This window comes from Syngnathus acus, chromosome 5, assembly GCF_901709675.1.
Source record: "Syngnathus acus chromosome 5, fSynAcu1.2, whole genome shotgun sequence".
NCBI lineage: Eukaryota > Metazoa > Chordata > Actinopteri > Syngnathiformes > Syngnathidae > Syngnathus > Syngnathus acus.
The window spans coordinates 8,715,047-8,741,988 of NC_051091.1; the positions used below are offsets into that span (position 1 = coordinate 8,715,047).

Sequence of the window (26,942 nt, forward strand, 5' to 3'; positions counted from 1 at the left end):
CCCTGCCTGGTCGCACATAACGCATTGACTTTAGCTTGTGCAGCTGTCTGGCAGAGTGAGGGTTAAAGTGAGCTGGAGGAGCCTGAGAGAAAGGAAGCCTGGCAGTGGGAGCAGTCTACACTCCCACACGGCGCCCAGCTGGATGCAGCACACTGCGAGGGGGAGCCCCCCGAACCGACTTGTTGATTCTCACCTGGAGGAGGGGCTGCTGACGAAGACGTGTCTGTTAAGGAGGGAAAAAAAGAAGAAGAGCAAGAGGGGAAGGAAAAGGGAACAACATTTCCATCATGTCTCCATCCTGCTCATGATGCCTTCATCACCTCCGAGCCCAGCGCAGCAGCTACGGACGGGTTTGCCACCTTTACACGTGGGTCTGATTGAAATGAAGCCGCTGCACGTCCATGACATGATCCGGGCTGCACGGGAGACACGTACGAACACTTTCTTTACTTTTGAATTTGTCGTTGCTGAAGTTAGTGTTTCCTGTCAAAACTACGATGATTTCCATTTAAAGCATAGTTTCAGCACCAGACAGCGACACAATAATCAGCACTGGACAGCTCACACTGTCCAAAAATCCAACAATCCTTCCTCGGAAACGTATAATTAGTTGATTATTAGTAACGTGGGCAATTAAACAAAGCATATGTTTAAAATAAGTACAATTACACGTATACGAGCTTTGGATTGATTAATCAATTTATTAATTTATTTAAAAATACTGTAAAATAATTTTGAACCTTCTGGCTGTAAAGCCTCATGCTCATACCAGATAAACAGATTGTACATGGTGTCACTGGCATTATTGATCTAATAAGTTTTTTTTTGTTTTTTTTTAAATAGGCACAGAAAAACTTAATTGCAATTTAAACATTGTTAAACAAAATATAGCGTTTGAATATTTATAGAGGCTGAGTTTTCTATACTGTATAGCTCCTGTACTGAATCTGATTAAAATGTCTCCATTAACAATAGTCATATTAGCAAGTGAGTCCAATTTGAGTCATGTAACATGTAAATCCAATTTATCACAGGGATCCCCCGCGTCTTCCCTCGTCAGCAAGAATAGCGTCCCTGCCTCCTAAAGCAGATTAAAATATCTATTCTGTTCTCTGATGAGTGGATAAACCACTTGACATTTCTGCTGTAGGACAGTGCACCGACTGCGCTTTGAGCATAAGCACCCTGTTCTCATACCAGAGCCACCCAGCATAGGGGGAAATTGGTAATATAGAGGTCATATCTTTTTTTTATTGTTGCTATACTACTTTCACATTCTTTAAATACATTAAAACACACTTCAACTTATTAAAACACACTTTGGAAGTTAGTCCTTGGCACCCGCATTCTTTCTTTCACTGTCAAGAAATGAGAGAAATCACTATGAGGAAATGAAAAGACTATTGGGCCAGTTCTCCAAATAAAATGCAAAGCGTGCTATTTTAAGTTGTCATTTGTCCCATTTTTCCCATTTACTGTAAAACCGACAAGAAGAGACTTAATCTTTGTCTATTGTTTACCAAAATATTCAACCAAATCATGTAATAATAAACAACCGCGTAATCATAATAAAAAAAACAGCTGTGATAAAATTTCAAGGCAACAAACTTGGATGCATTTTGAAGTTGCTGTTGTTGTTGCAGCCACGGGAAGAGAGTGCTCTCGTCTTTGGCACTGACTGAGTGGCTCGAGCGAAGATGATCAAAGTGGCGGCAAGGTCGTCCGTAGCGCAGCCGCCGGACGCGGTGGACATCATTCGAAGCAAGCACAACCGCCGGGTAAGGCTCAACGTTGGGGGTCTCCTTCACGAGGTCCTGTGGAGGACGCTGGACCGCCTGCCCCGCACGAGACTTGGCAAGTTGCGGGACTGCCACACCCATGAGTCCATCATGGAGATCTGCGACGACTACAGCCTGGACAGCAATGAGTACTTCTTCGACAGGCACCCCGGCGCCTTCACGTCCATCCTGAACTTCTACCGCACGGGGAAGCTGCACATGATGGAGGAGATGTGCGCCCTGTCCTTCAGCCAAGAGCTGGACTTTTGGGGCATCGACGAGATCTACCTGGAGTCCTGCTGCCAGGCCCGCTACCACCAGAAGAAGGAGCAGATGAACGAGGAGCTCAAAAGGGAGGCGGAGAACATGAGGGAGCGGGAAGGTGAGGAGTTTACCACCACATGCTGCTCGGAGAAGAGGAAGAAACTTTGGGACCTCCTGGAGAAACCCAGCTCATCATTTGCTGCTAAGGTAAAGTCCAAAATTTTCATATGCACTTTTCAATTTGAGGGAATTTTGGTTGCCAAGAAGTCAGTTGAGGAGCTTTGTTTGGACACAAGTAGTGCTTTGCCGCCATCTTGATGAATCTGTAGGCAATTATAAAGCTTTTCATAGGACGGGCGCGCTGAAGTCCTTCCAATCTCGGCAGTAATGAGCAAGTTAGTTTCTGATTAGGTTCCTTGTCCATTTAAAATTGACAGGCAGAAAAAGTGAAGTGCTTTAGCTGCTAGAAAATATAACCTGAAGGATACTTTCAAATCCCAAAAAACAGTGGGTGGCTCAAATGAGCATAACTGTGGGCCTTTTTGCTCCGCACTGTGTCATTATTATAGCAAAATTGGCTTCGTGGACGCGCAGGATACAAAGGAGAAGGTTTGTTGTTTCACACCACACATCCGTTTCAGACGTGGATTTTCGCAATGTGTACACAACTTGTACCTTCTGCCATTAGGTGGAAGACATTTTATTTAGGCCACCGGTTACCATATATTGCTTGCATAGAACAGGATTGGCTGCCACCTAGTGGAAGTAAAATAAAATGTATTTAATTGGTTGATCATTAACTTCTTTCATAGTCCAAAAAGGAATGTAATCAAATGCAAATCATTTCTTATGTCGGATGTCATTGGATTTATCCAATGAATGACTTTCCATCATGTGGAATGAAGGTGTCTAATGTTAAGACAAGAAATGGAGGGGTGGGGTAGAGGGAGTATTTCAGTTTACATCTGGAGGCTATAAATCTCTGCAGTTTGACGAACAGTCTGACATTCCTTTTTTGCCCCAATTGGTACTTTTCATCTGTTCCTTTGAGAGCTGCAGGAGGGAGAAGTAATGAGAAAAAAAATGTTACACACAAAAGTGAAAAATGTTCCTCTAAGTGCAACTTATTCTGTTTAAAATGGACTTTGCTAACTAATTTTGCGACTATGCATAATCAATAATGTCCACCAGCTGTCTTTTCCTAATGACGCATTTTTAGATGCATATATGACAGCCGTTATTGTCTTCCATTATTGGATTCGTTAGCGACTCGAGTCTCGAGGTGATTAATGAATGCCTGTTTTGACGACGCCACGACTGGCACCTTTTGTTTAATTGAATGTCACATATTTATAGAAGCGCACATCTTCATTACACACCAACTTCCTTTCTATCCTCTACTCAATCATCCCGCTCATTAACACGCTCCCGGCCCACGCTTTGCAGCGCTTCACTGGGGATCAATGGACACGGGCTGTGCTTAATAGAGTATATGAAGCAGTTTTCAATTAAAATGTGGATTCACTAGACCCCGTTGCATGTGTTAGCATGACAATAGCAGCAGCTCAGGGAGTGTAGATGTTCACAGAGGTTAGCCTTTTCATTACTGTACTCCACATTCAGCAGGGAGCAGAACCAAGGATAGTTTTTTTTATATTCAGTGCGATACTCCTCGAGACGATCTGTCAGTCTTTGATTTTTTTTTTTTTTTTTTTACCACAGTGTAAGTCAGATGGGTAGTTGGCCCATGTAGTGCATTTTGAAATGTGTCGGAAAGACAGCGGAGGTTCTCAGCATTTCCGAAACAAGACACCTCGGTCAAAACAAGACTAAAGGAAGCTTCAAACACCTCCGTACACGGAGCTTTCTGCATAATTTATCCAGCTCATCTAGTCAGATAACCCGCTGTATCCGTGACCTTGAATAGCTCCTAATTATGATTTCTTAAATAGATCACGTTGCTCCTGTCTGTGACACTTGCTGGCCCTCAGCTCTCCCTGGAGATGGATTTTATTCTAGCTACAGAAAGCAGAGTTGTAATTATTAGCAGCAATAGTGGACGTGTTTTTACATATCATGGGAAACCATAGCACTATCTAATTTTTTTTAATCACTCGTAGTTTGGTTACATAGACATACATTAGCTATGTGAATTCCATAGTCTTTGTCCCATGTCATCAAAACTGTTTGAATCCACAGCTCATGACATGCTCAATGAGCCACGACCTCATGTTTTGTTTTCCATTAAGGATTGCGGAAAAAAAAAATGCTAAACTGAGGTTACCTGGTGGCCCAGAAAGGTGATGTTGTTTAATTGAAGTGTTGAAATGGCTTGTTCCTAAACAGATTCTGCCTCATTTATTTTTCAGCACTGATTAAATTTTAATTGCCCATTAATAAGGCCTCACTTCATGCCAGGAAGAAGTCTGTGCAATGCGGAATGTATATAACCCCACGTGCCTCGTCAAGTACAATATATAAACTGACAGGAGCGCTTGTACTCAAATGAGCCATTTTCACACCAAAGCAGCATGAAAGGACATCGTGCATGCCGCATTTGCTCGCACGACTCCCAGTTTTGAAGTGTTAGAGCGTTATTGAATAGTTTTAGGCTCACTTGAGTCTGCCTATCCACCGTGGGCCAGCCCGCTAAATAATTCAACAAACAATATGGGCTGAAGGAAAACTTGCAGGTAATCAGTGCATCAATAAAAGATAAGATCTTGTTGATGCGGCACATGCTAAGTGTCTGATACTTTAGTTCTGAGCGCTGAGATGTACAGTATGACTGAGAATGAGCGTCTATCGCTCCCTTGAAATGAACACCGTCCCAAAACTCACTTCTTCATGCAAGCACAGGCCCCAAATGGCCGTTCTTCTCCAGTGCACACTCAACGGAAAAGAACATCACTCTGCTGTGTGAGCTGTGCTTGTGTTACTCATGAAAAAGAACACTTGGAACGCGTGCGAGGGTGTTGAGGATGATCAACTAAAGTTATGCTGAAAGCCCAAAAAAAAATAATACATTGCAGAACCACCAATGCCCTACAGCTGAATGATCAACTATTTATTGAACTTTTGAACTTATATAACCACAGAAGTCACACATTTAGTCTTCCTGGTTGATGTCTTTTAGTCATATCGATTTGTTTGGGGGGGAAAAAAACATGAAACAGGTAAATAGAAGTTGAATCACAATCGACTTGTATGCATGTATACATGTAGTCCAGCATGACTCAACTCAACTAACCTTTATTTATAGAGCGCTTTAAAGTAACCGCAACTGCATACAAATTGCCGTACTTGAAGTAAAAATCATAAAGACAACACTTAGTATAACAAAAAACACAATTGTATTACAACAATGCAGAGACTCATGCTGAGTTAAAACCCAAAAGAATAATCATACGCTTCAAGATTAGTTTGAAAGATGGACATTTGACAGCCCAGCAGCATTTTGTGCCAATTGGAGATGCTCAAGGGAAAACCGGCTGACTCCAAAAAAGAAAAAGTGCATTACAATAATGCAGCCGAGATGTAATGGAGGCATGAATTACTGTTTCGATGACTGTACATTAAGTCATATTACCAACCATGAGTTGAATTTCCAGTAATAATTGACATATACTGTATTACGGCTAATGACAGATAGAATTGTAATGATTGACGCATAGTCTGCCCAATGAAAGCTCAAAGAGTGCATCGGTGGTTCTGCCTGTAATGATTGCTCACCTCACAATCTTTGGACCGGAACAAGGTAGCGAGCTGTAAAAACTGACATTCTTTATGTTGTGCAAGTTGCCCCCCCCCCCTTTTTTTTTTTTTGGCTGCAGGCAGTTTCCTGCACATTGACTGCACTTCGCAGTTTTCATAGTTCGAGATGCATTTGCACAAACTGCCGCGTTGCTCCAAAAGGTCTGTCGGTTGCGTGAACCCTTTTTGGGTGAGAATGGGGGGAAAAAATCGATGGCGGAGGCATTAAGTTGTAAGGCAAGCTGGCAGGAGAGAGGAGAGGGACGGCGGGGGCACCCCCCCCCCGGTCTTTATCGCGTCTCCCGGATGTACGTGCGACTTCCAACATGAGCACTGAAGCATGTCGCGCTGTGTCACGAAGATCCCAGTGTAGCAGAACAATCTCGAATAATAGAGCAAAGTAGTTCTTGTCGGTAGCTTCCACTGTTAATAAGCAAGGATGGGACAAGGCAACGGGGTGTGCTTTATGAGCGTGTTGCCGAGCGACACCACCACTTGCCTTGAAATAGCATCAATCAATGGCACACCACTGATTCCCAGCTGGCCCGACTGACTGACTGGTGGCTGGCTGGCTGGCTGGCTGGGCCATGTGTTCCGCCCGGTGGCTTCACACACTTGTGAAAAGTAAGTCGCAAACAACACCTCTCACTCTTTGTCATTCTTTTTCTCTCTTTTGTCAGTCCTCCTTGTCTTGTTACTCAAATGAACTCGCCTACATTTCAGTAAGAGATGATTTCATAAAAACACAATGGCAATGTTTTCTTTTCAAAAATATTCGCCGCTACTCTCTGAATGTTCTGACAATGTGTGACTCATTGAAGAAATCAATTCAGTGAAATATTTTGTTTTGTTTTTCCCACTGAGTAGTACAGTCTTATTTATTCATCTTATTTATTTATTTATTTATTTATTTATCCGTTTATTCTAAGGGTCCTGTCTATTATTGACTAGTTAATGCAGGTGTCAAACTCAAGGCCCGGGGGCCAGATACGGCCCGCCACATCATTATATGTGGCCCGCGAAGACAAATTGTGCATCAAATTCGTGTCATTACTTTTTTTCTTTTCAAATATTTGACCAGTTTTTACTCGTCTGATTTAAAAACGAGTTATTTGTCAGTGTGTTTTGTAGCTTTTACTGTATATAATATGAGATGCTCATACATTTATTTGGGTTGACAGTCATAATGGCCCTCCGAAAGAAGCTATGACTACAATGCGGCCCGCGAAAAAAATGAGTTTGACACCCCTGAGTTAATGAAATCTAAATTTTGGGGTTGCCTTTTCCACTTTTGCTGCTAAAACTCAAAACTTGACAATTTATGGCTACGAATAGAAAATTATAGATCTATGTTTGTTTCAGCGAGATCAGCAAAGCTTTAAATCTAAAGGCAGCTGCAGCGTGAAGCTTTCATGCGTGGTGCTCTACTATAATACATTTCTCAAGCACTCTAAAAAGTTTTTGCGTCTTTCCACATTGTGGCATTTACCAACAAACCCCTTTGTTTTTTTGCACCCAGTTCATAATCGTGTGGCAGTAGCTGAAAGCAATCAGCAGTGTGTATTGGCAAATGCACAGGCTAATGGAGCTGTGCACTAAACAGAGACATTAGCGTTATTGATTGCAAGCATGGCTTTGATGGCGTTTGATCAACGTGAAGAAACACACGAATGGAAAGTCACTTTAGAAAGACAGGCTGCACATCAATAACACACACACACAACTTTCCCCACGCTTTAATATTTCTATTCGACAGATGACAAAAGCTATGCTTTACTTTTAGCGCGATGTCTTATCTGACTTTTGCTTCTCCTGCGTGCACATTTGTGCAGCTGTGAATTTAGGCAGGTGGCATTTAAAAAGGTGAAGGGTCAAAGAAGACGAGAGGATGACGGTACGACTACTTTTACTGTGCGATTTCATTCATTATTTAGACGGGCCTGTCAGGGGTGGAGCATCACTCAGGGAGATATGGGATGACAAGTGGTCAGTAGAAAGCGAAGGTTTACGCAGAGTCCACAGAAGCGATCACACGTTCAGCTCGCTGATGTTTGCATCAGTCACTCAGCAGTCTGAGGTTGAAAAGATCTGTTTTCACAAAGGCATCCTATCATAGTCCAAATATTTCATCGGTTGACTGTGTGGCAATCTCTGCGGCAATCGCTTAAATCGAGAATGCAAAACATGCTTTAAGGTGCTCGTCATCAGTCGATGACAGCAGAACAAAAGCAGTCCTTGAACGTGTTTACTCAGCCGAGCCATCACCTCACACTTCCAATGAGAGTGGCGATGTTTGGTTTGGCTTTGGCAGCAGACGTCGGAGCTGCCTCCGCTTGCCCCTTCGTCCGAGCAAGCTACTCTCTCAGAACGTGTGTTCGCTTCTTTTCAACTGTCTCACTGGATGACAGACAGTCAACACACCTAGCTTGCGTCCTCTCTCAATCTGTCTTCACTCGAGTTTGCCAACCTCAGCGAGCCAGAGTTTTGGTTTTGCTTGTGTTCCTTGCACTAGCAAACCTTTTTCTTCTTATTTTTTTTTTATTATTACGACTTATTGTTGCTCTAACAAACGCCGCTTATTGATTAAGTGTCCTATTCACATGAATGTGCTTGCCATCAGACTGACAAGCAATAATTACCTTCTGAACTTGATCTCCAACCTAATACCCAAAGGACGAACAGCCAACAAGAGGGTTCATTCAACGCCAGACCACCCTGAGTGGCTCACATCAGACACGGTAGACGACCTCAGTCAAACAAAGTGTCGCCTTACATTTCTTGCCGTATCGCCTTACGTCACTTGAGCATTAGTTGGTGACATCAAACAGTCAAAATAAAAGTTTGCAGGCTTCTTAGCTTCTCTTCTACACAGCACAACATTTTTGAGAAATCAACCACTATCTGGCATTGTTGTTTGGCAGTTTACAGAGCGCTCTTGTCCTTTTGTGAATTATAGATGAGTTTTGGAGGAAAACTGTCCCTGTTGGGCATACTGATGAGGATGTAAGTATAAACAAAGCAAAATTAAATAAATCACATTACATGCATACAACGACATCAGATGGAATCCCTCCTTTTGAATAATAATACAATCAAGTTTTAATATCACGCTAAATGTATTAAGTCATGACTTCTAATTAAACCGTATTGGATGATGAAATTAAAAATGAGAGAGGAAACACTTTATTGGATTATAGAGAGGGATGCTTGCAATATTTTCACCTGCTCGGCTTTTGATTTTAGCATGTGTATTATTTTCAAACGTGTTATTTATGGAGAGGTATCAATTTCCAAAAATATGTAGATTAGAAGTTCTCCAGCCACATTACATTTTTATATTAATACTCTTACTGTGCCTTTTACTGAATTATTTTCAGAAAGCACACATTTTAAAAATGCAACTCTACTACTGGATTAAGTGGGCGTAAAAATATTGCATGTAGCATTTTGTGCCAGCGGTTAGAGAGAGTATAGTGTCCAGTATCGCTCAAACGTTCTTTCCAGGCCCGCTTTAGTTGTTAGTGAAAAGGCTGCTGAGCTTTCATCAAATGGCTATTTGAGTTTCTCTTGATGGAACACAGCAAATGGACTTCTGAAGTTTCTCCGAAACACAATTTTACTCACTGCGGCGCCCAAGAGTCAGCAAAAAAACAAAAAAAACGTTACAGATCAACTGTGGCTGCATTAAGTAGACCACTTGCCACAAAATGGGAATATATAATAGCCTTGACATGGATAAAAGTATCATAGAGTATATCCGCTATATGAGTACACTGAGATAGCGAGATGTGACTTGATGAGATGAGAAACGCTTTTGTGGGTCATCAGAAGTCTGCAGTCCACTGAGTGCATTTTTTTGTTTTATACTGGATTCTGCAGGAGTACCTAATCAAGCGACCTACTGTAGCATTAACGGTAGCATTAATTGCTCTGGCAGCAAGTGGGATTGAGCGAATTTCAATCAGGTTCACACTAATCTCCAGCCAGCGGCCCTCGGGAGCCTCTCTTCTCTCCCTTCTGCCTCCCGCTGTTCTCATTTCTTCTTTACCTCCGCCCACCAGACGCCAGCACATCACCTTTCGTCTGTCTGTGTTGAGATATAGGCCACTGAGATAATAGATATGTTGTCTTGATTCGAAGTGGGCTGCAGTTGAGGAGGAGAGGTATTCAAATCTGCTGAAAAAGTATCCTCCATTTGCATCTTTGTGTGACAAGACAACCTGAGAATGGATGGCTTGTAAAGTGAGCCCAGTCATGCTGGTTGAAAAGGTTACTTTTAAGTCTGTGGGAAATTGGACTCTTCTGTCCGCACTCACGTGCTTCCATAGGCAAACGTTGCTGATCAAGTGCATCATTCAAACTACTGGGTCAAAAGTAACCCAAATTGGGTGAAATAGTTTGGTTTTCTGCCCACACAAATCTGCCGAGTCAAAATAATGAACAATTTCCTCAGAATCCACAACTACTGGTGGATTCCGAAAACAGCCCAGCATCTTCCACTGTGTGAAAAGATAACTCGGGTAATAAAGAAGACAGCATGAGACTTTTTTCATCAGCTCAGTAGGTTTGAAGCAGGGCCAGACTTTGACAGCCGAAACCTTTGCTCATTACTGTCTCTCTATCAAACCTCTGCACGGATCACATTCGATGCTGAGCGGAAATCCTCGCAAACCTTGCTACGTCAATAAAAACCAACAACAGTGAGGCTAAATCTGGTGGGATTTTCTTTCTTTATTCCTTCTTATTACAATTTCACACGCTTGAATTTAAGTTGAAAAGTGGATATGGAAATTATTGCGAAATGTCTCACTCTGGACAAATAGCCATGTTTTTGTTTGCCAGCATTGAATGTAGATCTAGAACTTCCAGTCATGTGGATTAGAGTAATGACAACAAAAGAAAAGAAACATAAACAGTTGTATTTATCACTTGTGGAAAATGGGAGGTCACTCAAGGAGTCGGATTATTGATCAGAAATCTCCTTTCATTAGTATTCTGGCTTGACGTCCACGTGTGAGGTTGCAGCAGGAGAACAGCAGGGTGCCGGCCGGCCGGCCAGCCGGCACACAAACATGCTCGCTCAATGTGGGGAAAGACCGTTTCTCTTTATGCTGCTGCTGCTGCTGCTGCTCTTCAATTTATCACCGTGGAAGAACAACAGATTTAGTTGCTTGCAGAGGAGGAATAGAGAGGAAGAGAACGGAGAAGCAAATTTGAAAAAAAAAAAAACGTCCCACGCTGACTTCTTTCATAAAAATATGCAGCAAATCGACAATTAAGTGTATAGTCAAGAGGAAAAAAAAAATCTGTAGGAAAACATTGGGTGTGATTATAAAAAGTCAAATTATCGTACCGACGAATAAAAGTACACACTGTTTACTTTAATTCATATTCATAATTGGACTCTTGATGCTAAAACATCAATGATAAAAAAAAATAAAAAAAGGAATTTTATTTTCTTGTCGATTTGAAGGTCTCGAGTCGGTTTCTGGTGGCGTGCGTTCAAATGTGGGGTCAGCATGTCCATGTATGGCTGTGATTGGCTGCAGACATGCTTGACTGTCAGCCGGTTTACAAGAACCTGAATGGATGGAAGAGGCATGTGCTGCACCAGGCACCAGTCTGGCATGTGCTTCATTGTTTTTACTTCCTTCTCTTAGTGACTTCTCAACTTGATGCTTGGGAAACAGACTCATTATTATTAATTTTAGACAACTATGTGGGCACAAGGAAATTGTGGCTGATTCATTTTTTTGAAAGAGCAAATGTCCTTCTCACTGCCTCTTTTGCAGGACTCAGATGATTAGGTCCACAGTGTTCAACTCTGCCCTGAGATAATTTAGGGTTTTGTTCCACCTGCAAATTACTGCCAGTGTCATTTCCACTTTATACAACTGGGATGTTTGGTCATTCCACACTGGGGCTCAGCACTTTAAGCTGGAACAGATTGCAGACTCACTGGGTTCATCTCCCAATAAATTTTTTATTCGTCTTTCAACGACCCAACCTGTCACGTCTTTATGCCTACAAAGCAAGTTTTTTTTTTTTCATCTCAGAGCTTTAAGCCTCAGCTGTAATTTAAAGCAGTGGAAATCAGCATTTACTGAAACTGATAGTGTATACAGTGATTCATAATTAAATCATATCCACATGAATCATGCCGCTTTAATCCGGCATGTCCTTGTTAGGGGTGTGCCATCTCACCACTAAAGGTGATTCGCTACGAATCTCAATATATGAGCGGCGATACGATTCATGGACTGTTCATTTTAAAGTCTTTACGATTTGATTGAGTTTGATTCAGTGGGATTATAAATTCAAATTTGATATGATGCAGCTCAATTCGAGAAGGGTACAACAAAATGAGTTTTTACAACATGAATGGACTTGATGCTTCTCGAAATGTGTTTCCTATTTTGTTACGGATAGAATTATAATCAATAGTTCAGAATGTTTCGTTCAAATTGGTCTTAGGTGACTTGAAAGTAGCTTAGTTGTTTCTGTTCTAACCCTCCAAGGTGTCAAAAAATGAAAACCCGGTTATCCGACTGTAAAAGTGGGCTTCAAACGTCGAATGGCATCAACTTGACAGACTAGACTCTTAGTGATATTTAGGAATACAAATTGGCTTCCTGAAACCAGAGGAAATTGCACTGACGTGTGTGTGTGTATCTCCCCCTGTGAGCGCCCGCCTCACTTGTCACCGCCTGCTGTAGCTGGCTACGCACTGTTTCTGTGAATGCTTTGCTGCACTTCTTTCACAAATGCTAAAAGAACCTCCCATTGCCATGGAAACTATCAGTTGAGCTACACTGCAGTCTGCCTCCCCCCCCATGAGAAGGCTCTGTGCATGTGTGTTTATATTAAACGTGTGACGCCTGCTTTGTTTGTGTTATTTATACCACTGCAAACATATGTGCCCTCACTACACACTTCTTTTAGTACAACTGCATACTATTCTCTATACTGTATCTAGCGGGGGGGGGAAAAATGGAGAGAAAACAAATAAATGAGATCATGTGGTTGCACAAGTGTGCACACCCTCAGGAACGTGTTTGTGTTCACAATTAACCAGTCACATTCAAACTTGAGTTAAATGGCAGTTTTTAGCACTTTTAAATGACCAATGTACTCTTTTAAATAATGGTAAAAAAATTAAATATGCTTTCACTGGACCATAATAAATTAACTTGTATAAATATAAAAAATAAAAAAGAATACAAATATTAATAAAAAAATAAATATATAAATAACACCTACTATGACTTGTATAAATATAAATATAAGAAATTTAAATATGAATGAAAAAATAAAGCTTTCATTCATTCATACTACATGTGTTGCTAATCTAAATTGGAATTTTTTTTTGCCTCGTTGGAGGTCTGGGTCCTTGTACTTGTGCTTGGATCTCACTGGATTGTGTGCAGAACGTACTGTCAGGATCTAAGAAAAGATATTGCGTTAGTCATTAGTGACATAGAAGATAAAAATGTCCTGCTGTAACATGTCAGCGCAAACTAATGCGAGATGACACACAGGTTTCGGTGAGTTCCACCTCCACCGTTTTGCTTTTGATTTGTGTTCCTGCCAGCTCACAATGAATGTTCGTCTTTTAAAGGTCAGCTCCCTCTCACCTGCTCTCGTCTGAGTTCCGTCGGATGTTAGAAGGGCGTGAATACTGGAGCACTCTTTCTAGCATTTTCATTGAGGTGTGTCGTAAAAAAATAGGTCACTTGTTTTTGTCTGTTGCCGTGGGCTCTTGGAAGTGGCTGCGCACCTCAACTGCATACATTACTTGCTATTCGGTGTCTCTCTGCATTATACATCTGTGACCTCACTCCATGCACCAAGCGGGATTTCTCAGAGTTCAGTGGCCTCCAGGGCCGGCCACTCACTTTTGCGGCATAGAGTAAGACATGCAGAGATATAGCGGAGGGACATTGATGGTGAGGACACAATGTACTCACACATACACACACAGTGTACACCAGAGATATCCTCAGTGGTCCGGTGGGATCTTCAGCCTGCCCTTCCATTCCAACTGAATCATTCAGAAGGAGGCTTGAGAACACAGCAGGTGTTTTCTTCTGTAAAATAAAAAAATGAATAGTTTTATGTTACACTCAGTTTGGGTTCAGGTCATCCCTAGATTTGTGTCTGACTATTCACCATGTCGATAAAAATAGTGTGGCTAGGAAGGGAAAAATTGTGTTTTTGGCTATTTTTATTTGCTTTTGATCAGTGATGGCCGCATTATAGGCACTTGGCCATATGTAGAGCATTTTTTCCACAGATCAGATTGGACTTTTTGGTTATAATTCTCAAATGTATGTTTGGCAATCACAACTCATTAACCGTGATGCATTGGGGCTGTTTTTCTAATGACAGTTTTTTTTTCTTTTTTATTCAAGGTGGAGGGAATTCTGAACAGTTCAAAATAGCTGTCAGTGATATATCTTTCAATTTAACTACAGCACTAAGTGAACCAGTTACTGCGATGCACATGTGTGTTTGCATTCAGGTAGCTAGATGACAATTGTCACTTTTTTTTTTTAATTCATTGATTTTTAAGAGGGCAATATTTAATCCTGCAGAACACCAAGTGGAAGTAACCTAGAAGATGAATCCAATCTGTTGACCTGTTTTGCTTGGCTAGCATCTATATTTGTTGTGAAGTTTTATAAAAAAAACTACGCATTTCTGCTTTACACTCTATTGAAGGAGAAATTGAAAGCGTAAAAGCAGAGTCAACAATATTCTTGGTTTGTCTGTCTGAGTGGTTGGTGCCTCCACTATTTTTTCAAATAAATGGTAATAAATTCCTCAAAGGTGAAAGGCAGACTCCGCGCTGCGGAGGAGACGCTGCAGAAAGCTTTTAGAACGCAACCATTTTTGTGCTTGCACGTTGCGGCCGCTCGTTAGCGAGCGCTGATTGGAGTGTAGTTCATCGCCATCTGGCTGCGGGTGCCTCACTGGTCTCTAATCATTGCTTAATAGAGAAGGACACACACACACACACTTATATGCAGCATTAGGGAGCGTGAAAGAGAAAAGATGCGGAATGGATGCTGTCAAGCTCTCATTGAGACAGAACTGTAACTACAACATGGTGAATGGGTTGTCATGGCGACAGTGAGTGTGGTGGGTCTAGCATGCTGGGACCCGTTAAGTTCATTTGATTTGTTTTCAACACAGCAGAGAAACATCATCAGCACAAACCCATACGTCATTATAAATAGTCAACAATCTAGAAATATTTTTGAAACCTTTGTTTGACATGCTAGTTTGGCCTCAGTGTACTGTAAAAACAGACCAATGGCTTTTGTGGAACTCAGTAGAGGATGTTACATTTGTGTCACACGTTTGCTTAATTTTAATATATATGGCTATAACCATGACCTTTTCTAAAGTCAAGGAAAAAGGCCAGATGTGGCTCAAGGGTCTTCCTTGAGTTCAACCTGTGAGTTGAAAGCAAGGAAAGGAACCTGAAGCCTTGTTGGTTAGCGTGATCATGAAAAAAACACAAGGTTGTTGTTTGTTGATATTCATCATGTCATGGATCGAAATGGAGCAGGGCGACCAAATGTAGCTTGGACCAGGGTTTATTCAGCAAAACAAACTAACAGACCCCTGCAAACTGACATAACGTAATAAACAACAAGAGGACTAACCGACAGGGACGTGAAACAAAGGACCTGAAGACATTAATGATCCGACGGGGGTGAGGGGCAGACAGGACTTAAATACACGACAGGTATCAAGAAGTAGGTGAGAATGATCACACGAATCATGGGCACACAGGAGGAGAGGGGCGAGCGCACAGACGGAAACCATGATAACAGACACATAGTGGAACGGCTGGGGACGAGACGTGACACATCAGCTCACTTTGCCTCCCGTTACACGTGTCCTAGGCTGCCCGCGAAACTGTCTCTGCAGGTCGGACATCTAATCTTGTCACAGGAAGCTCGTGACATCTGCTCTTTGTGATTAACGCCAAAGCAGGACCGCCGTGTCACCGGAGACAAATTGAGTGAACGTTAATTAGCCGTCAGCAGACACCAGTTCTGCATGATGCTTCTTACCGCGCTCGAACTTCATCCGGGGAGCACGTGAGGAGGTGACCCGTGTAAATACCAAAAAAAGTCAAGCCACTTTTCATTGGCGAGTCAGTCTCGACCCAATCATTGATTGTCAAAAATCACTTTTTCTCACAGGGGTCATGAACTCTGATGTAATCTTCGCTGTTGGCACTCTAATCTGCCGCTGGCTGGAATTAAACTGCCAATGATGGACTAGCAAATTAGTTGTGCATTCTAAAGGCTCTCCACTTGTGCAATGATTAGTATTAAGGTGGACAAATGGTAACAATCTTAGCACCAGCAACCATTTGCAGTCAATCACCCCTCCCCATAGTCGAAATTGGAGGCAGATGGCCATCCTGACTCATCGTTCGCTCAAGGCTTCTTCCCTTTGGGGACTTTTTTTTCTGGCCACTGCGCTTACTCATGTGAGATTTGTTGGTCCTGCTGTTATCATTTGGGGCTTCATAAACAAAATCGAGCTCAATACAAAATGAATAGTGAAAGATTTCCTTGTAGAATGCAGCCAAAGGCTGGACAGATTTAATGATGAGTCATCACTTCTGCTATCATGGTTTCCAACACTCCTGCCGGCTGCCACTTCCAGGCGGAGACCGAAGACCATGGCAACAAGACAGCTGCAATTTGACACTTTGAAGAACAAAGATACATAATTTAGAGTAGGCCCTGGCCAATTGGGATTTTTTTTTTTTTTTAGGCCAAAGTCCATTCCAATATTTGGCAAAAAGGTATTTTGATAAATCGATTAATTAGACGATTATCTTTAAAACATATAAGGAATAAATTATGGTCGCTTACAAGATATAAATTACAAGTAGGATAGTCAACTCTTTTAAAATACTTTGTCCTTAATTAACTTTACAACAGAGATGAAAAAAGAAGGAAGTGAGGAAATTAGCTTTAGATTGAGGCCATAGATATACTCAGCACACAAGCAACAAATATAATGAGCATAATAAATTAGTGGCAAAAGATGATTAATTCCTAATAACCTTCAACTTTAAATCACATTTATTGTAAAGTGGTTGGGAATCACTGATCTAATCCATTCTAATGTTCTTCTCACAGATTATTTTTAGATTCACACCATCCTCCCAAAATCATACACTCTGACGCTGCCTCATTTTAACACCACCTTCACACTTGTAAGAGGACACATGGTGTGCATGGTGTGCGCAGCCTGCAGCTCAGTCATCCATCTCCTTCATTTCCTTTCGGGCACACGAGGACGAGAGTTGTGTGTGGGACACAAAAGGTGCGTGCCGGCCAAGGTGAAAATGGTGCCAGTGAAGAGGAGGGCACATCTGTGTGGGTCACTGGAGCGCTTGTCCATTAGAGACATGCTGAAGAACATTGTGTCTTCGGGCTGGAAAGTGTTCCTGGTGTGATTATAATCTGAAAAATGATATTGCTCTACAGGCGTATTGCCGAGTATTAAATAATTGAAAGTATATATATTTATGTGATTTGTTATGTCACTGTAATATTTCTACAATGGTTTTATTTCATTTGATTTGTATGTTGTTCATACTACATTGTCAATTGTTATGAATAATACAAGCAGGTTTAGTGCTCAATTAGTCTTATCCTTTCTAAATTTGGTGAAATATTTTGTTTGTGATATATATCTACATCTCTGCCACCATTTATATTGTGTAGCATTTAACGTTTTGCTTTCGGGGACACAACAGTAAAGAAAAAAACAGAGCCCTGCCGCTAGCTTAAGATTGATACATCGTTGCCTCTGGTATATTAGCTTGTTCGCTAGCTCCTGTATAATGCTACAAAAAAAAACAATTCCTAGTCTCCGCTTGGAATGATTACAAGGTACCTTTAGGCAAACAGTCATTCACACTTCCACCTTATGGACAAGTTTTTTAAAAACCCGACACATGTTTTATAATGCAGGAGGAAACATGATGACATCACACAAACTTTTTACAGAGCGGGGAAATTGGAAATAGCACATTAAGTTCTATTAATTTGCAAAAATACAAAATTTTCTCTCGGACGGCTTTCGAGTAGTGCAATAACACTCCTTTAGAATAATGAATATCCTTAAGGTATATATAAATCCTTTTCGCATTCATTCAAAAAAAAAAAAAAAAAAGCCTCTTGCTGTATTTTGCATCATTTCCAGCTAGAAGCTTCCCATACAAACACCATTTGGCCGAAGGTCTGAATAATTTTGGGCTTAACTGCACATTCTTCTCTGTGCCCTGCCAATGAGTCACACACACTACAATGTGAGACTTTAGAAGCAAAATAATGCAATACGGATAATAGTCCCTCTTTGGATGGGATTTGCCATGAGGGTGACATTTTGCATTTTGCGATAATGCCATCCTTATCTTGTCGCAGCATTAAAGAAAAAACAAGAGGACAGATTTGTTTTCACAGTCTCTTGCTTTTATTGCACCTTAGGCCCTGAGTGGAACTTTCCAAGTAGATTAGAACACCAAGCAGAGGTGTATGATCATCCCGCAACTACCATTTTATCAGGCGAGGCCTTTTGTGTACGGGGAGCGTTATTCCATCTGTGCTTCCCCCTGCAGCAGCCTTGAATAAAATACAGACGGTGTATTCCAGAGGGGGAACTCCCTTTCTGGCAGCCAGCCTTCCACTGGGAGAAAGGTCAGCCCTTTATTGGTAAAACACGGAAAGATGAAGAACAGTAAGAGGATTAGACACGCTACCTTGCACCTGACAAAAAATAAGTGATTTAATCCTTTTGTTGATTCAGCTCGTGTTGCGCAAAGTGTGACTCCAGAGCAGACGTGAATCAGCATTTCACATAGTGTGACGTGGTGGAAAACCCAAAAGACAACAGTGACATTTGTTTTTGTTCATCATCTTGCGCCACCAAATGTCATTGTTTTGTTTATGCGTGTGTATTCTTTGTATCGCTGCGTTGCCTCATCGCAACTGCACAATCTGAGTCACCGTCTTTTTGTTTGAATATTTATACTGTTGTATACACCTAAGGGGAAACTTTGGCATATTTAATGTTTTAATATCTGTAAAACGTAGTGCTGATCCTGATAAAAGTTTGGATTAAGTAGAGCGGAACTTTGCAGCCGGAAATTGGTCTGAAAAGCTGCAGCTGCCACAAAAATGCCGACTAATGTGCTGGTTCATTTTGCACTTGATTATAATTACTTCCACCAAGGACGTTATTTTTTTTCATCAAAGTTTCTTAGCTACAGGACTACACACAAGGTACATAAGTAATTTTAATCACAATGGAATGTATATGCACTGATCATCACTGGCGGAGCTAGGATGTTTTTCTTGAGGGGGCTGTTGGGAGTGGGGGGGGCTATCTCAGGTTTTTTTTAATTATTATTACAAAGCCAAAAAAATCTTCAGAAAATACATCAAATGATTCATTATGTTTTACAGGGGATGGGCAGAAATGTTGAAAACAACTTTTTTCTGCATATTTCATGCATGAGGAGCAGAATAAACAAAAGCTCTTTTACCTTGCTCCCTGAGAATATGGCACCGAATGCAACAAATCATCTTGTGACCGAAGAGAATAGGATTCGGCATTTTTCAGAGTAATTAAGGCACTAATATATGAAGGTAGTAGCCCCACTACTGCCTTATAAATAAAAGTATACTAGTAAGTGGCCCTGAGTGGCCAGAACAAATCATCTTACTTGAGAGTATAATTCACAGTAATGAGTGGACGTCTTATAGTTAGTAATAAAATGTGGATCCTAATGTGAGGCGTCATCCTGCTGTATTCTCTACATATTATCCTCTCCTTGTTTGTCCATCTCTCTTTCCATCACGTATATATAATGAAAGCAAAGAGAACACGAGGCCTGCTCGCTTACACCTTTTCCAGGACAGGATATTTTGTGGGAGGATATTAAATATTAACTCTCTCCAGCCACCAGGGCAAAGCTTGGCTATGTTCGGATAAATAAACACGCGTGGGAACGTAGCTGTGTGTTTGTCACTTGTTATCAGCGTTGGCGGGAGATCTAACTGCAGTTAATTCGAACAGGTAGCGAGACAGGCTCTCCCTGAGTCTGCAAAAGTCATCGTCAAGCGCTAGTTAGCTAGTAACACAAGATCTAAAACAGGCACTGCCTGTGAATTGTGTATTCATAGGGCCTGCCTCACTGTTTTGAGGTTGAACTTTAGGTTAAGGGAAGACTCTTAATTGTCTATAAATCTGAACGTGGATCTTTGTCTGTATGTGGTCGAGCTGCCATTGGTTGGCAAATGGCAATCAGGCCAGGGTGTTCACTGCTTCTGCAAAGTCAGCTCGAATAGGCGCCAGCACACCCGTGAACTTAATTGACCACAAGCACTACAGGAAATGGATGGATGGATGAAGTCATGGAAGATGGAGTGCTACAGATCACAAGTTAAGAATTGTAGCACCCGGAGACGATGCATTTTCGGGGCAAGGCTACCAAGCGAACAGCACTTGCAGGGATAGTGTCACAATTTGTGCTTTGTTTCTTTTTGATCAGATTCAATTTTCTTTCATCTTCTGTCCTGTTTTCCCCCATGTCTCTGTTATTCCTGGAAATATATTTATTTATAAACAGGGCAAATAATGACACAAGGAAATAACCATAAACGCTCAATTGACAAAGTAAAAAACATCAAAAGTGAGCATTTTCATCCTAGCAAAGTCAGCATTTGTTTTGAAGAAAATGGTGTGAGAGTGAAAAGCGATTTCCCCATTTACATAGGCGCCTTGCAATCACACACCGGTGCTATTGCCTCACTGAGAAAATTCACAAGTAAGGCAATGTGAAGGGTGTGCCTCATTCCCACGTTTTCATCAGATTTGACACCACAATGGGTGAAGTGTATCTGCATCTCGTTGGTGTCATCACGTCTCTATTATGTCTCCTACCAGCATGGGGAAACAAAGCGGGCAGGGGTGGAGAAGGTGAAGGTGTTTTGTTGCCCGTCATGCTCGGTCTGCTCTCTACACACAAGACGCCTCAGCTGAGTTTTGCCGCTGTCGTTTGCATTCAGCGTGATTCATTAGCTTGGCGGCTTGCTCCCTGCGTTCAGCTTGATTAGATCCGATGTGATGAGCGAGCGTTCCATCGCACAGCCCATATTGAAGGAGATGCTGCTCAGCTGTTTGTTTGTTGTTGTTGCAAAATACTGCATGATGTATTCTTTTGGGACTTTTGGGATTTGGAACTGTGCCATCAACGGCACATATTGCCCGCAATGATGACTCCGAGTCTGGCCTGTCACCTTTCGGGGTGCCGCTAATGTGTCACTTTGACTTGTTTTACTCCCTCTGGTGTGATTATTCAGTGGCTGGAGAGCGACCTCAAATGAGTCAAATGTGAGCCTTTTCATCCATCACTTGTTTCTCCTGGGAGTCCAAGCGAGCTATTTTCAGGGAATGTCCCGCTTGAGTTTAAATGCTGCCCTGGCCCTTTAATGGCTATTAGAGTTCCCTGAGTCTGCACTCACTTCCACAAGGTCTCCCCTGCTTTTAGGCCCGCTTCTTGCAAAGGACAAGGTGGGTGCGTAAGGATTCACCTGTCAAGATTAATTAAAGTGTGTAAGTGTTAATGAGTGGAAATAATCCTGTCCGCAGCTGGGTTGCAGCCATCCAATATGACCTTGTGCTGGATTTCACACTCTAGAGTCTAGACTGAGGACAGGACGAATGGGCGTGGCCTATATTACCTCAGTAGCCTGCTTAACCTCTGGCACCGTGACCTTATTGTGCTCAGCAGATTACACAATTCGGGAGTGAGACAACTCTGGTAGGTTTTCCAAACTTTTTCAAATTAGAAATACCGGTGAAGTATTGCAGCATATTTGAATACAAATCAGTAAGCATCCTATTTTCCTCCTGACTCACTATCTCCGTCCTTGAGTGTTACTCTAAACTGAGGAGCAAACAAAAATAAAAAATACATTATGCAGGTGCCCAAGAGACAACATTAGCTTTAGCTGTGATTCTTTTGAAATGCAGACCTTGGGTTTGATCAATGCTTTGGAGAGAGAACCTAAATAGGGCATGAGCTAATAAATGACTTTTTTAGAGGCCATCTCGAATTGGATTGACTGATACAAGTGTAGTTCAAAGTGTCGGCCATAATGTTCCATCTTCTTATGACATTGTGCAACTTCATAGTTGAGGGTCATCATACGTGTCCAAATGCAAGCACTAAGACACTTCATTATCCAACATGATGCACAACTTGCTTGCTTGTTTTGTGTTAGTGATAAATTTGGCTTTCAAAATGACGGCTTTTAGAGCGTTAGTTCAAGGTTTTGAGAAGGACACGCTGAACACTTCACACAGATGGCTGGTAACAGCTGAGACAGCTTTTTTAACCCTTCTTTATTATTTATTCTATTTATTATATTTTATATATATATACATATGTATACGTATTATATTGTATTGTATTGTATTATATTATAGAGACACGAGAAATGATCTACCATTGTTGCTTTCATGTAAACGACTTAGTACATGGAATCACAGTAAGATATCCATTTTATGGTACCTGACACGTATTTTAATGCAGACGTTGCATCTGATCTGTCAAACTGACAAATTGCTTATTGTGTGTATGCCGAAAGCAAGCTTGTAAGACAGTGAGCTCATGCAAACTCACCGAACCTTCAAACCCGGAGGCTCCTTTGCTTACTGGTGTGGCACCGTGCTGCTCCCATGTAATCAAATCGAGTAGAATCAAATCGAATAGAATGCAATCAATGTGGAGGACCAACAGGGTCCATTGATGGACTAATAGGAATAAGTATGGCTTCACTCTCAGTTGATTTGCTAATGTGTGTTTACTTCCAGATCCTGGCCATTATCTCCATCCTCTTCATAGTGCTGTCCACCATCGCCTTGTCCCTGAACACCCTGCCGGAGCTGCAGGACAACGATGAGTTTGGTCAACCCATCGACAACCCCAAGCTGGCCCATGTTGAGGCCATCTGCATCGCCTGGTTCACCATGGAGTACCTGCTGCGCTTCCTCTCCTCCCCCAACAAATGGAAGTTCTTCAAGGGTCCTCTTAACATCATCGACCTGCTGGCCATCCTGCCCTACTACGTCACCATCTTCCTGACGGAATCCAACAAGAGCGTTCTGCAGTTCCAGAACGTCCGACGCGTGGTGCAGATTTTCCGGATCATGCGCATCCTGCGTATTTTGAAGCTGGCTCGGCACTCCACTGGTCTTCAATCGCTAGGCTTCACCCTCCGTCGGAGCTACAATGAGCTAGGCCTGCTGATCCTTTTCCTTGCCATGGGTATCATGATCTTCTCCAGTCTTGTATTTTTCGCTGAGAAGGATGAAGAGGACACCAAGTTCAAAAGCATTCCGGCCTCATTCTGGTGGGCTACCATTACAATGACCACAGTGGGATATGGAGATATTTATCCCAAAACGTTACTAGGAAAGATAGTAGGAGGGCTGTGCTGCATTGCAGGCGTGTTGGTGATTGCCCTGCCAATCCCCATCATTGTCAACAACTTCTCCGAGTTCTACAAAGAACAAAAGAGGCAGGAGAAAGCCGTCAAAAGGAGGGAGGCACTGGAAAGGGCAAAGAGAAATGGCAGCATTATCTCCATGAACATGAAGGACGCTTTTGGCCGCAACATAGAGCTCATGGACATCATGGTGGACAAAAAGGATGACAAAGCTGGGAAAACGGTTCAAGTGAATCATGTATCTCAGAGCCCACTGAAAGGGAAGGCCCACGTCAACTCAAGTCCCAGCAGCACCAAGCACAACCTGGAATCAGGTCACGGGGAGCAAGCCAAGCCTTCGGGCAGCCCTCAGCATCTCAGTGCCGACACTCTGGAGGAGATGTACGACAACATGGCCAAGACGCAGTCCCAACCCGACCTCAATAACAAGGAAAAGTTGCAGCCGTCTAAAGCCATAAGGCACAGAGCGGAATTTGCGATGGGAGCTGTGACGGATGTGAGGAGCACGTCCAGCATTGACAGCTTCATTAGCTGCGCCACCGACTTCCCCGAAAGCGCCCGTTACAACATTCTCGGCAAGGTCAGCACAAACCCGAGCCTGGAACCCACCTTGGAGAATGAGAATGAAGGTAGTGCCACACCCCTGACAGGAAGGGGCCACAAGGATCTGCTTTGCAATCCACTCAAGGGCCCCTCGGTCAGGGTTAGTTTCAGAGGACGGGATTCGGGAACGGGGGTGCTCTCCGATGGATCGTCAATCCAGAGCCCAGAGTTGTCCATCTACACCACTGCAAGCAGCAGGACGCCCAGCAAGAGTCCGGAGAACTTACCTCCGCACATCTTCACGTTCCACGACGCTTCCATCCACAAGTTCATCGACGCCGACACGGACGACGAGGAGCACCAGCACGACGCATCGGTGGTCAGCCCGGCGCAGAGACTCCTACACAGAACCAGTCCAAGATTCGGCCGACAGGGAGCCAACCACATGGAGGACTTCCAGAGGAAGCTGGGCAGTAATAGCGCCTGGAGGCGAGACGGGCAGGAGAACCACATGGCTGAAGTACGGCCACTTCAGGGAGATAAGAGTCATTCAAAAACGTAAACTTGACACGAGCAAGTGCACACGGAAACGAGACAATGGAGAAGCACAGTGAACTCTGATAAAAACAAATATGACTGACTTTTCAAACGTGAAGGGGTAGTCGAAGGATAGAGCACAATATATTCCACCAAAAGACTTTTGGATGATAATGTTGTTTATGTTCCGCTTACATTAATTCATTAGCTCGGACCCACCCTGTTTGTACAAGAATTTAGTAGGATTTTTGTACAAAATATAATGCACCGTAATTAGTAGAAGATTGGCAGTTTAAGGACTATTTTCAAAATGTAGTTTTATAGAATGACAGTGGATCCTTCATTTACAATTGAATTGATTTACGATTTTTTTTTGCCTTTACTTATAAGATTTAAACAAGGGATATTTGAACAACAAAGTTCCCCAACAGGCATATTTTTTTATATCTCTGATAAAAATTACTATTATCACTGCAGCTTATAACGTCGTTTGTGAAACATTTCTTCATGTTTTATCTATGTCTGTGCAAAACCGCCCCCTGGTGGCGAAGACACACACATACAAGGAAAGATTTTGCGTTGCCGGAACAGAACGTGGTCACAAAATGAATTAAACTTGTAAATAAAGGCACCACTGTATTTAATGAATTATTTTTCCTTTTTATGAACTATATCATTATATATTATTCTAAAAGATATATTTTAACCTGTGTGTTGGGCACAAAACACATACTAAAAGCTCAAACGGAACAGTGCATAACATTTTCCACAGTTTTTCCAATAAATTCTCCCGATAACATGCTAAAAGGCAAGGAATGCTTGTTTTTCTGAAATCCCAGGACACAAATTAAAATGGATTCTGATCACAAACAATCCAGGGGCATTGAAACATGACATCTTCAACTGTCCAATCAAAAGAATGTACAGTGAAGCCAAAATGTACTTTTAATATTCTTGTCAAGATTTGAGATCAAGTAAATCAAAGTCCCTATTTCCATTTATTGTTTATTTTATTTTTTTCTGGAAATGACAATACTTACTTACCCTTTTCCTTATTTATTTTATGTTTTTATACTTCTTAAAACACATCCAATTTTCTAAATATACAGTTGATTAGAATGCTCAAGCTTTTGCTACATTTTTTTTTTTGCAAAAGATTATTTCCTCAAAATATGAATCAGTTTCAAAAAATTAAAAACTGATAATTATTTTCATCTCTAACACAACCACTTAGTCTTATGTCACTTTCTTGCATCATTTACAGCCAGATGTTTCACATGTATCAAATAAATTTGAAGCTTCTCTAAAAATGTCTCTAAAGTATGAAACATTTTAGGATTGACTGTGTATCTTTTGACATGTTATCATTGGACAGTGACCCAGATTTCTGCTGTCGGCAAATATGATGACGATGAAATGTTTAAATGAGGCATTAATTCGTCCAAATGTATAGTTTGCCTCTGTTAGCCTCCTTCTTCAAAACTGGCCTTAGTTGATGTTGTCCAGAGTTCACTGTCCGTCTAAGTTAAACAGATGCAGCACAGATGAGTGTGTGCAATAATGATCTTTTGTAAACAATGTACCTATTGTTCTGTCCGTTTTGTCTTTCAAATGTAATCTTGAGGAGTGTTTCTGCCCGTTTGTGTTCATATTTGTTTTGCACATGTAAGAGAAACAGCTGGACTTGTCCCCTAAAAGACGGCACCTTAACATTTAAAAAAAAAAAAAAAAGAATTTCTATTTACTCTTGTTTCATTCTTTGTGTTAGATGTCAGCGTACGGTGCAGATGGCTGTTTATTAGCGTTCATGTCACGTCCACTGTACGTGTTCACGCTGGCAGATGCTCGTGGGCATCACTTTTTAGCTGGATAGGCGACGTTGAAATTGTATTGTGCGGATACTGTACAATGTATTACTTAAAAAAAGAATAGCATATTACAAACAATGCCTGTTTATTGTACAAGGAAAAGAAAATAATTTATATTTTTAAGAGATTTTATAAAAGAATGGACTCTTAGTATATACTGTCCTAACCTCAGTTGTGCATTTCAATTTATGAAATGCATAATTTTCAAGTTGCATTTATTAGCCGAAACTAAGCAGTAGATGCATTTGCTTATGTCTCCTTGTGTAAACGTTTCTCCCTTTATCTTTTGTGCAATATGAAGAACCAAAGACAACTCTGTCTGCAACATACAGTAGAATAAATGTATGACTTACTTCAGGGAGCTGATTTCTTTGGCGCAAAACAGACACCGCACTTTGAATTTATTTAGCTCACTTGATTATTTAAATTAAGGCTCTCGATATGTAAACAAGAAGCATTCATGATGTGAGTTGCAAAGAAACACCATGTGCTTACATGATTTGTTTTATTTATTATTTTATATGTACGCCTGAATGAAAAACAACACGGCTTTGATCATCCCAGCATAATATTTTAACATTGTAAACAAATCATCCCGCCATGCTTTTTGTGCATCTATTTTGGAGGTGGTTCATCATATTTAC

The 26,942-nt window shown here is 41.6% G+C and overlaps 1 protein-coding gene across 1 annotated transcript; it reads left to right on the top strand.

The window, feature by feature from the left end:
* Positions 1-181: 181 nt before the first annotated feature.
* On the top strand, positions 182-26,655 carry LOC119123229 (potassium voltage-gated channel subfamily B member 1-like). Its single transcript, XM_037252153.1, has 3 exons — positions 182-431; positions 1,644-2,249; positions 22,716-26,655. The coding sequence occupies exons 2-3, from the start codon at positions 1,698-1,700 to the stop codon at positions 24,453-24,455; spliced, it is 2,292 nt and encodes a 763-aa protein (XP_037108048.1). The 5' UTR covers positions 182-431; positions 1,644-1,697; the 3' UTR covers positions 24,456-26,655.
* The last annotated feature ends 287 nt before the right edge of the window (positions 26,656-26,942 follow it).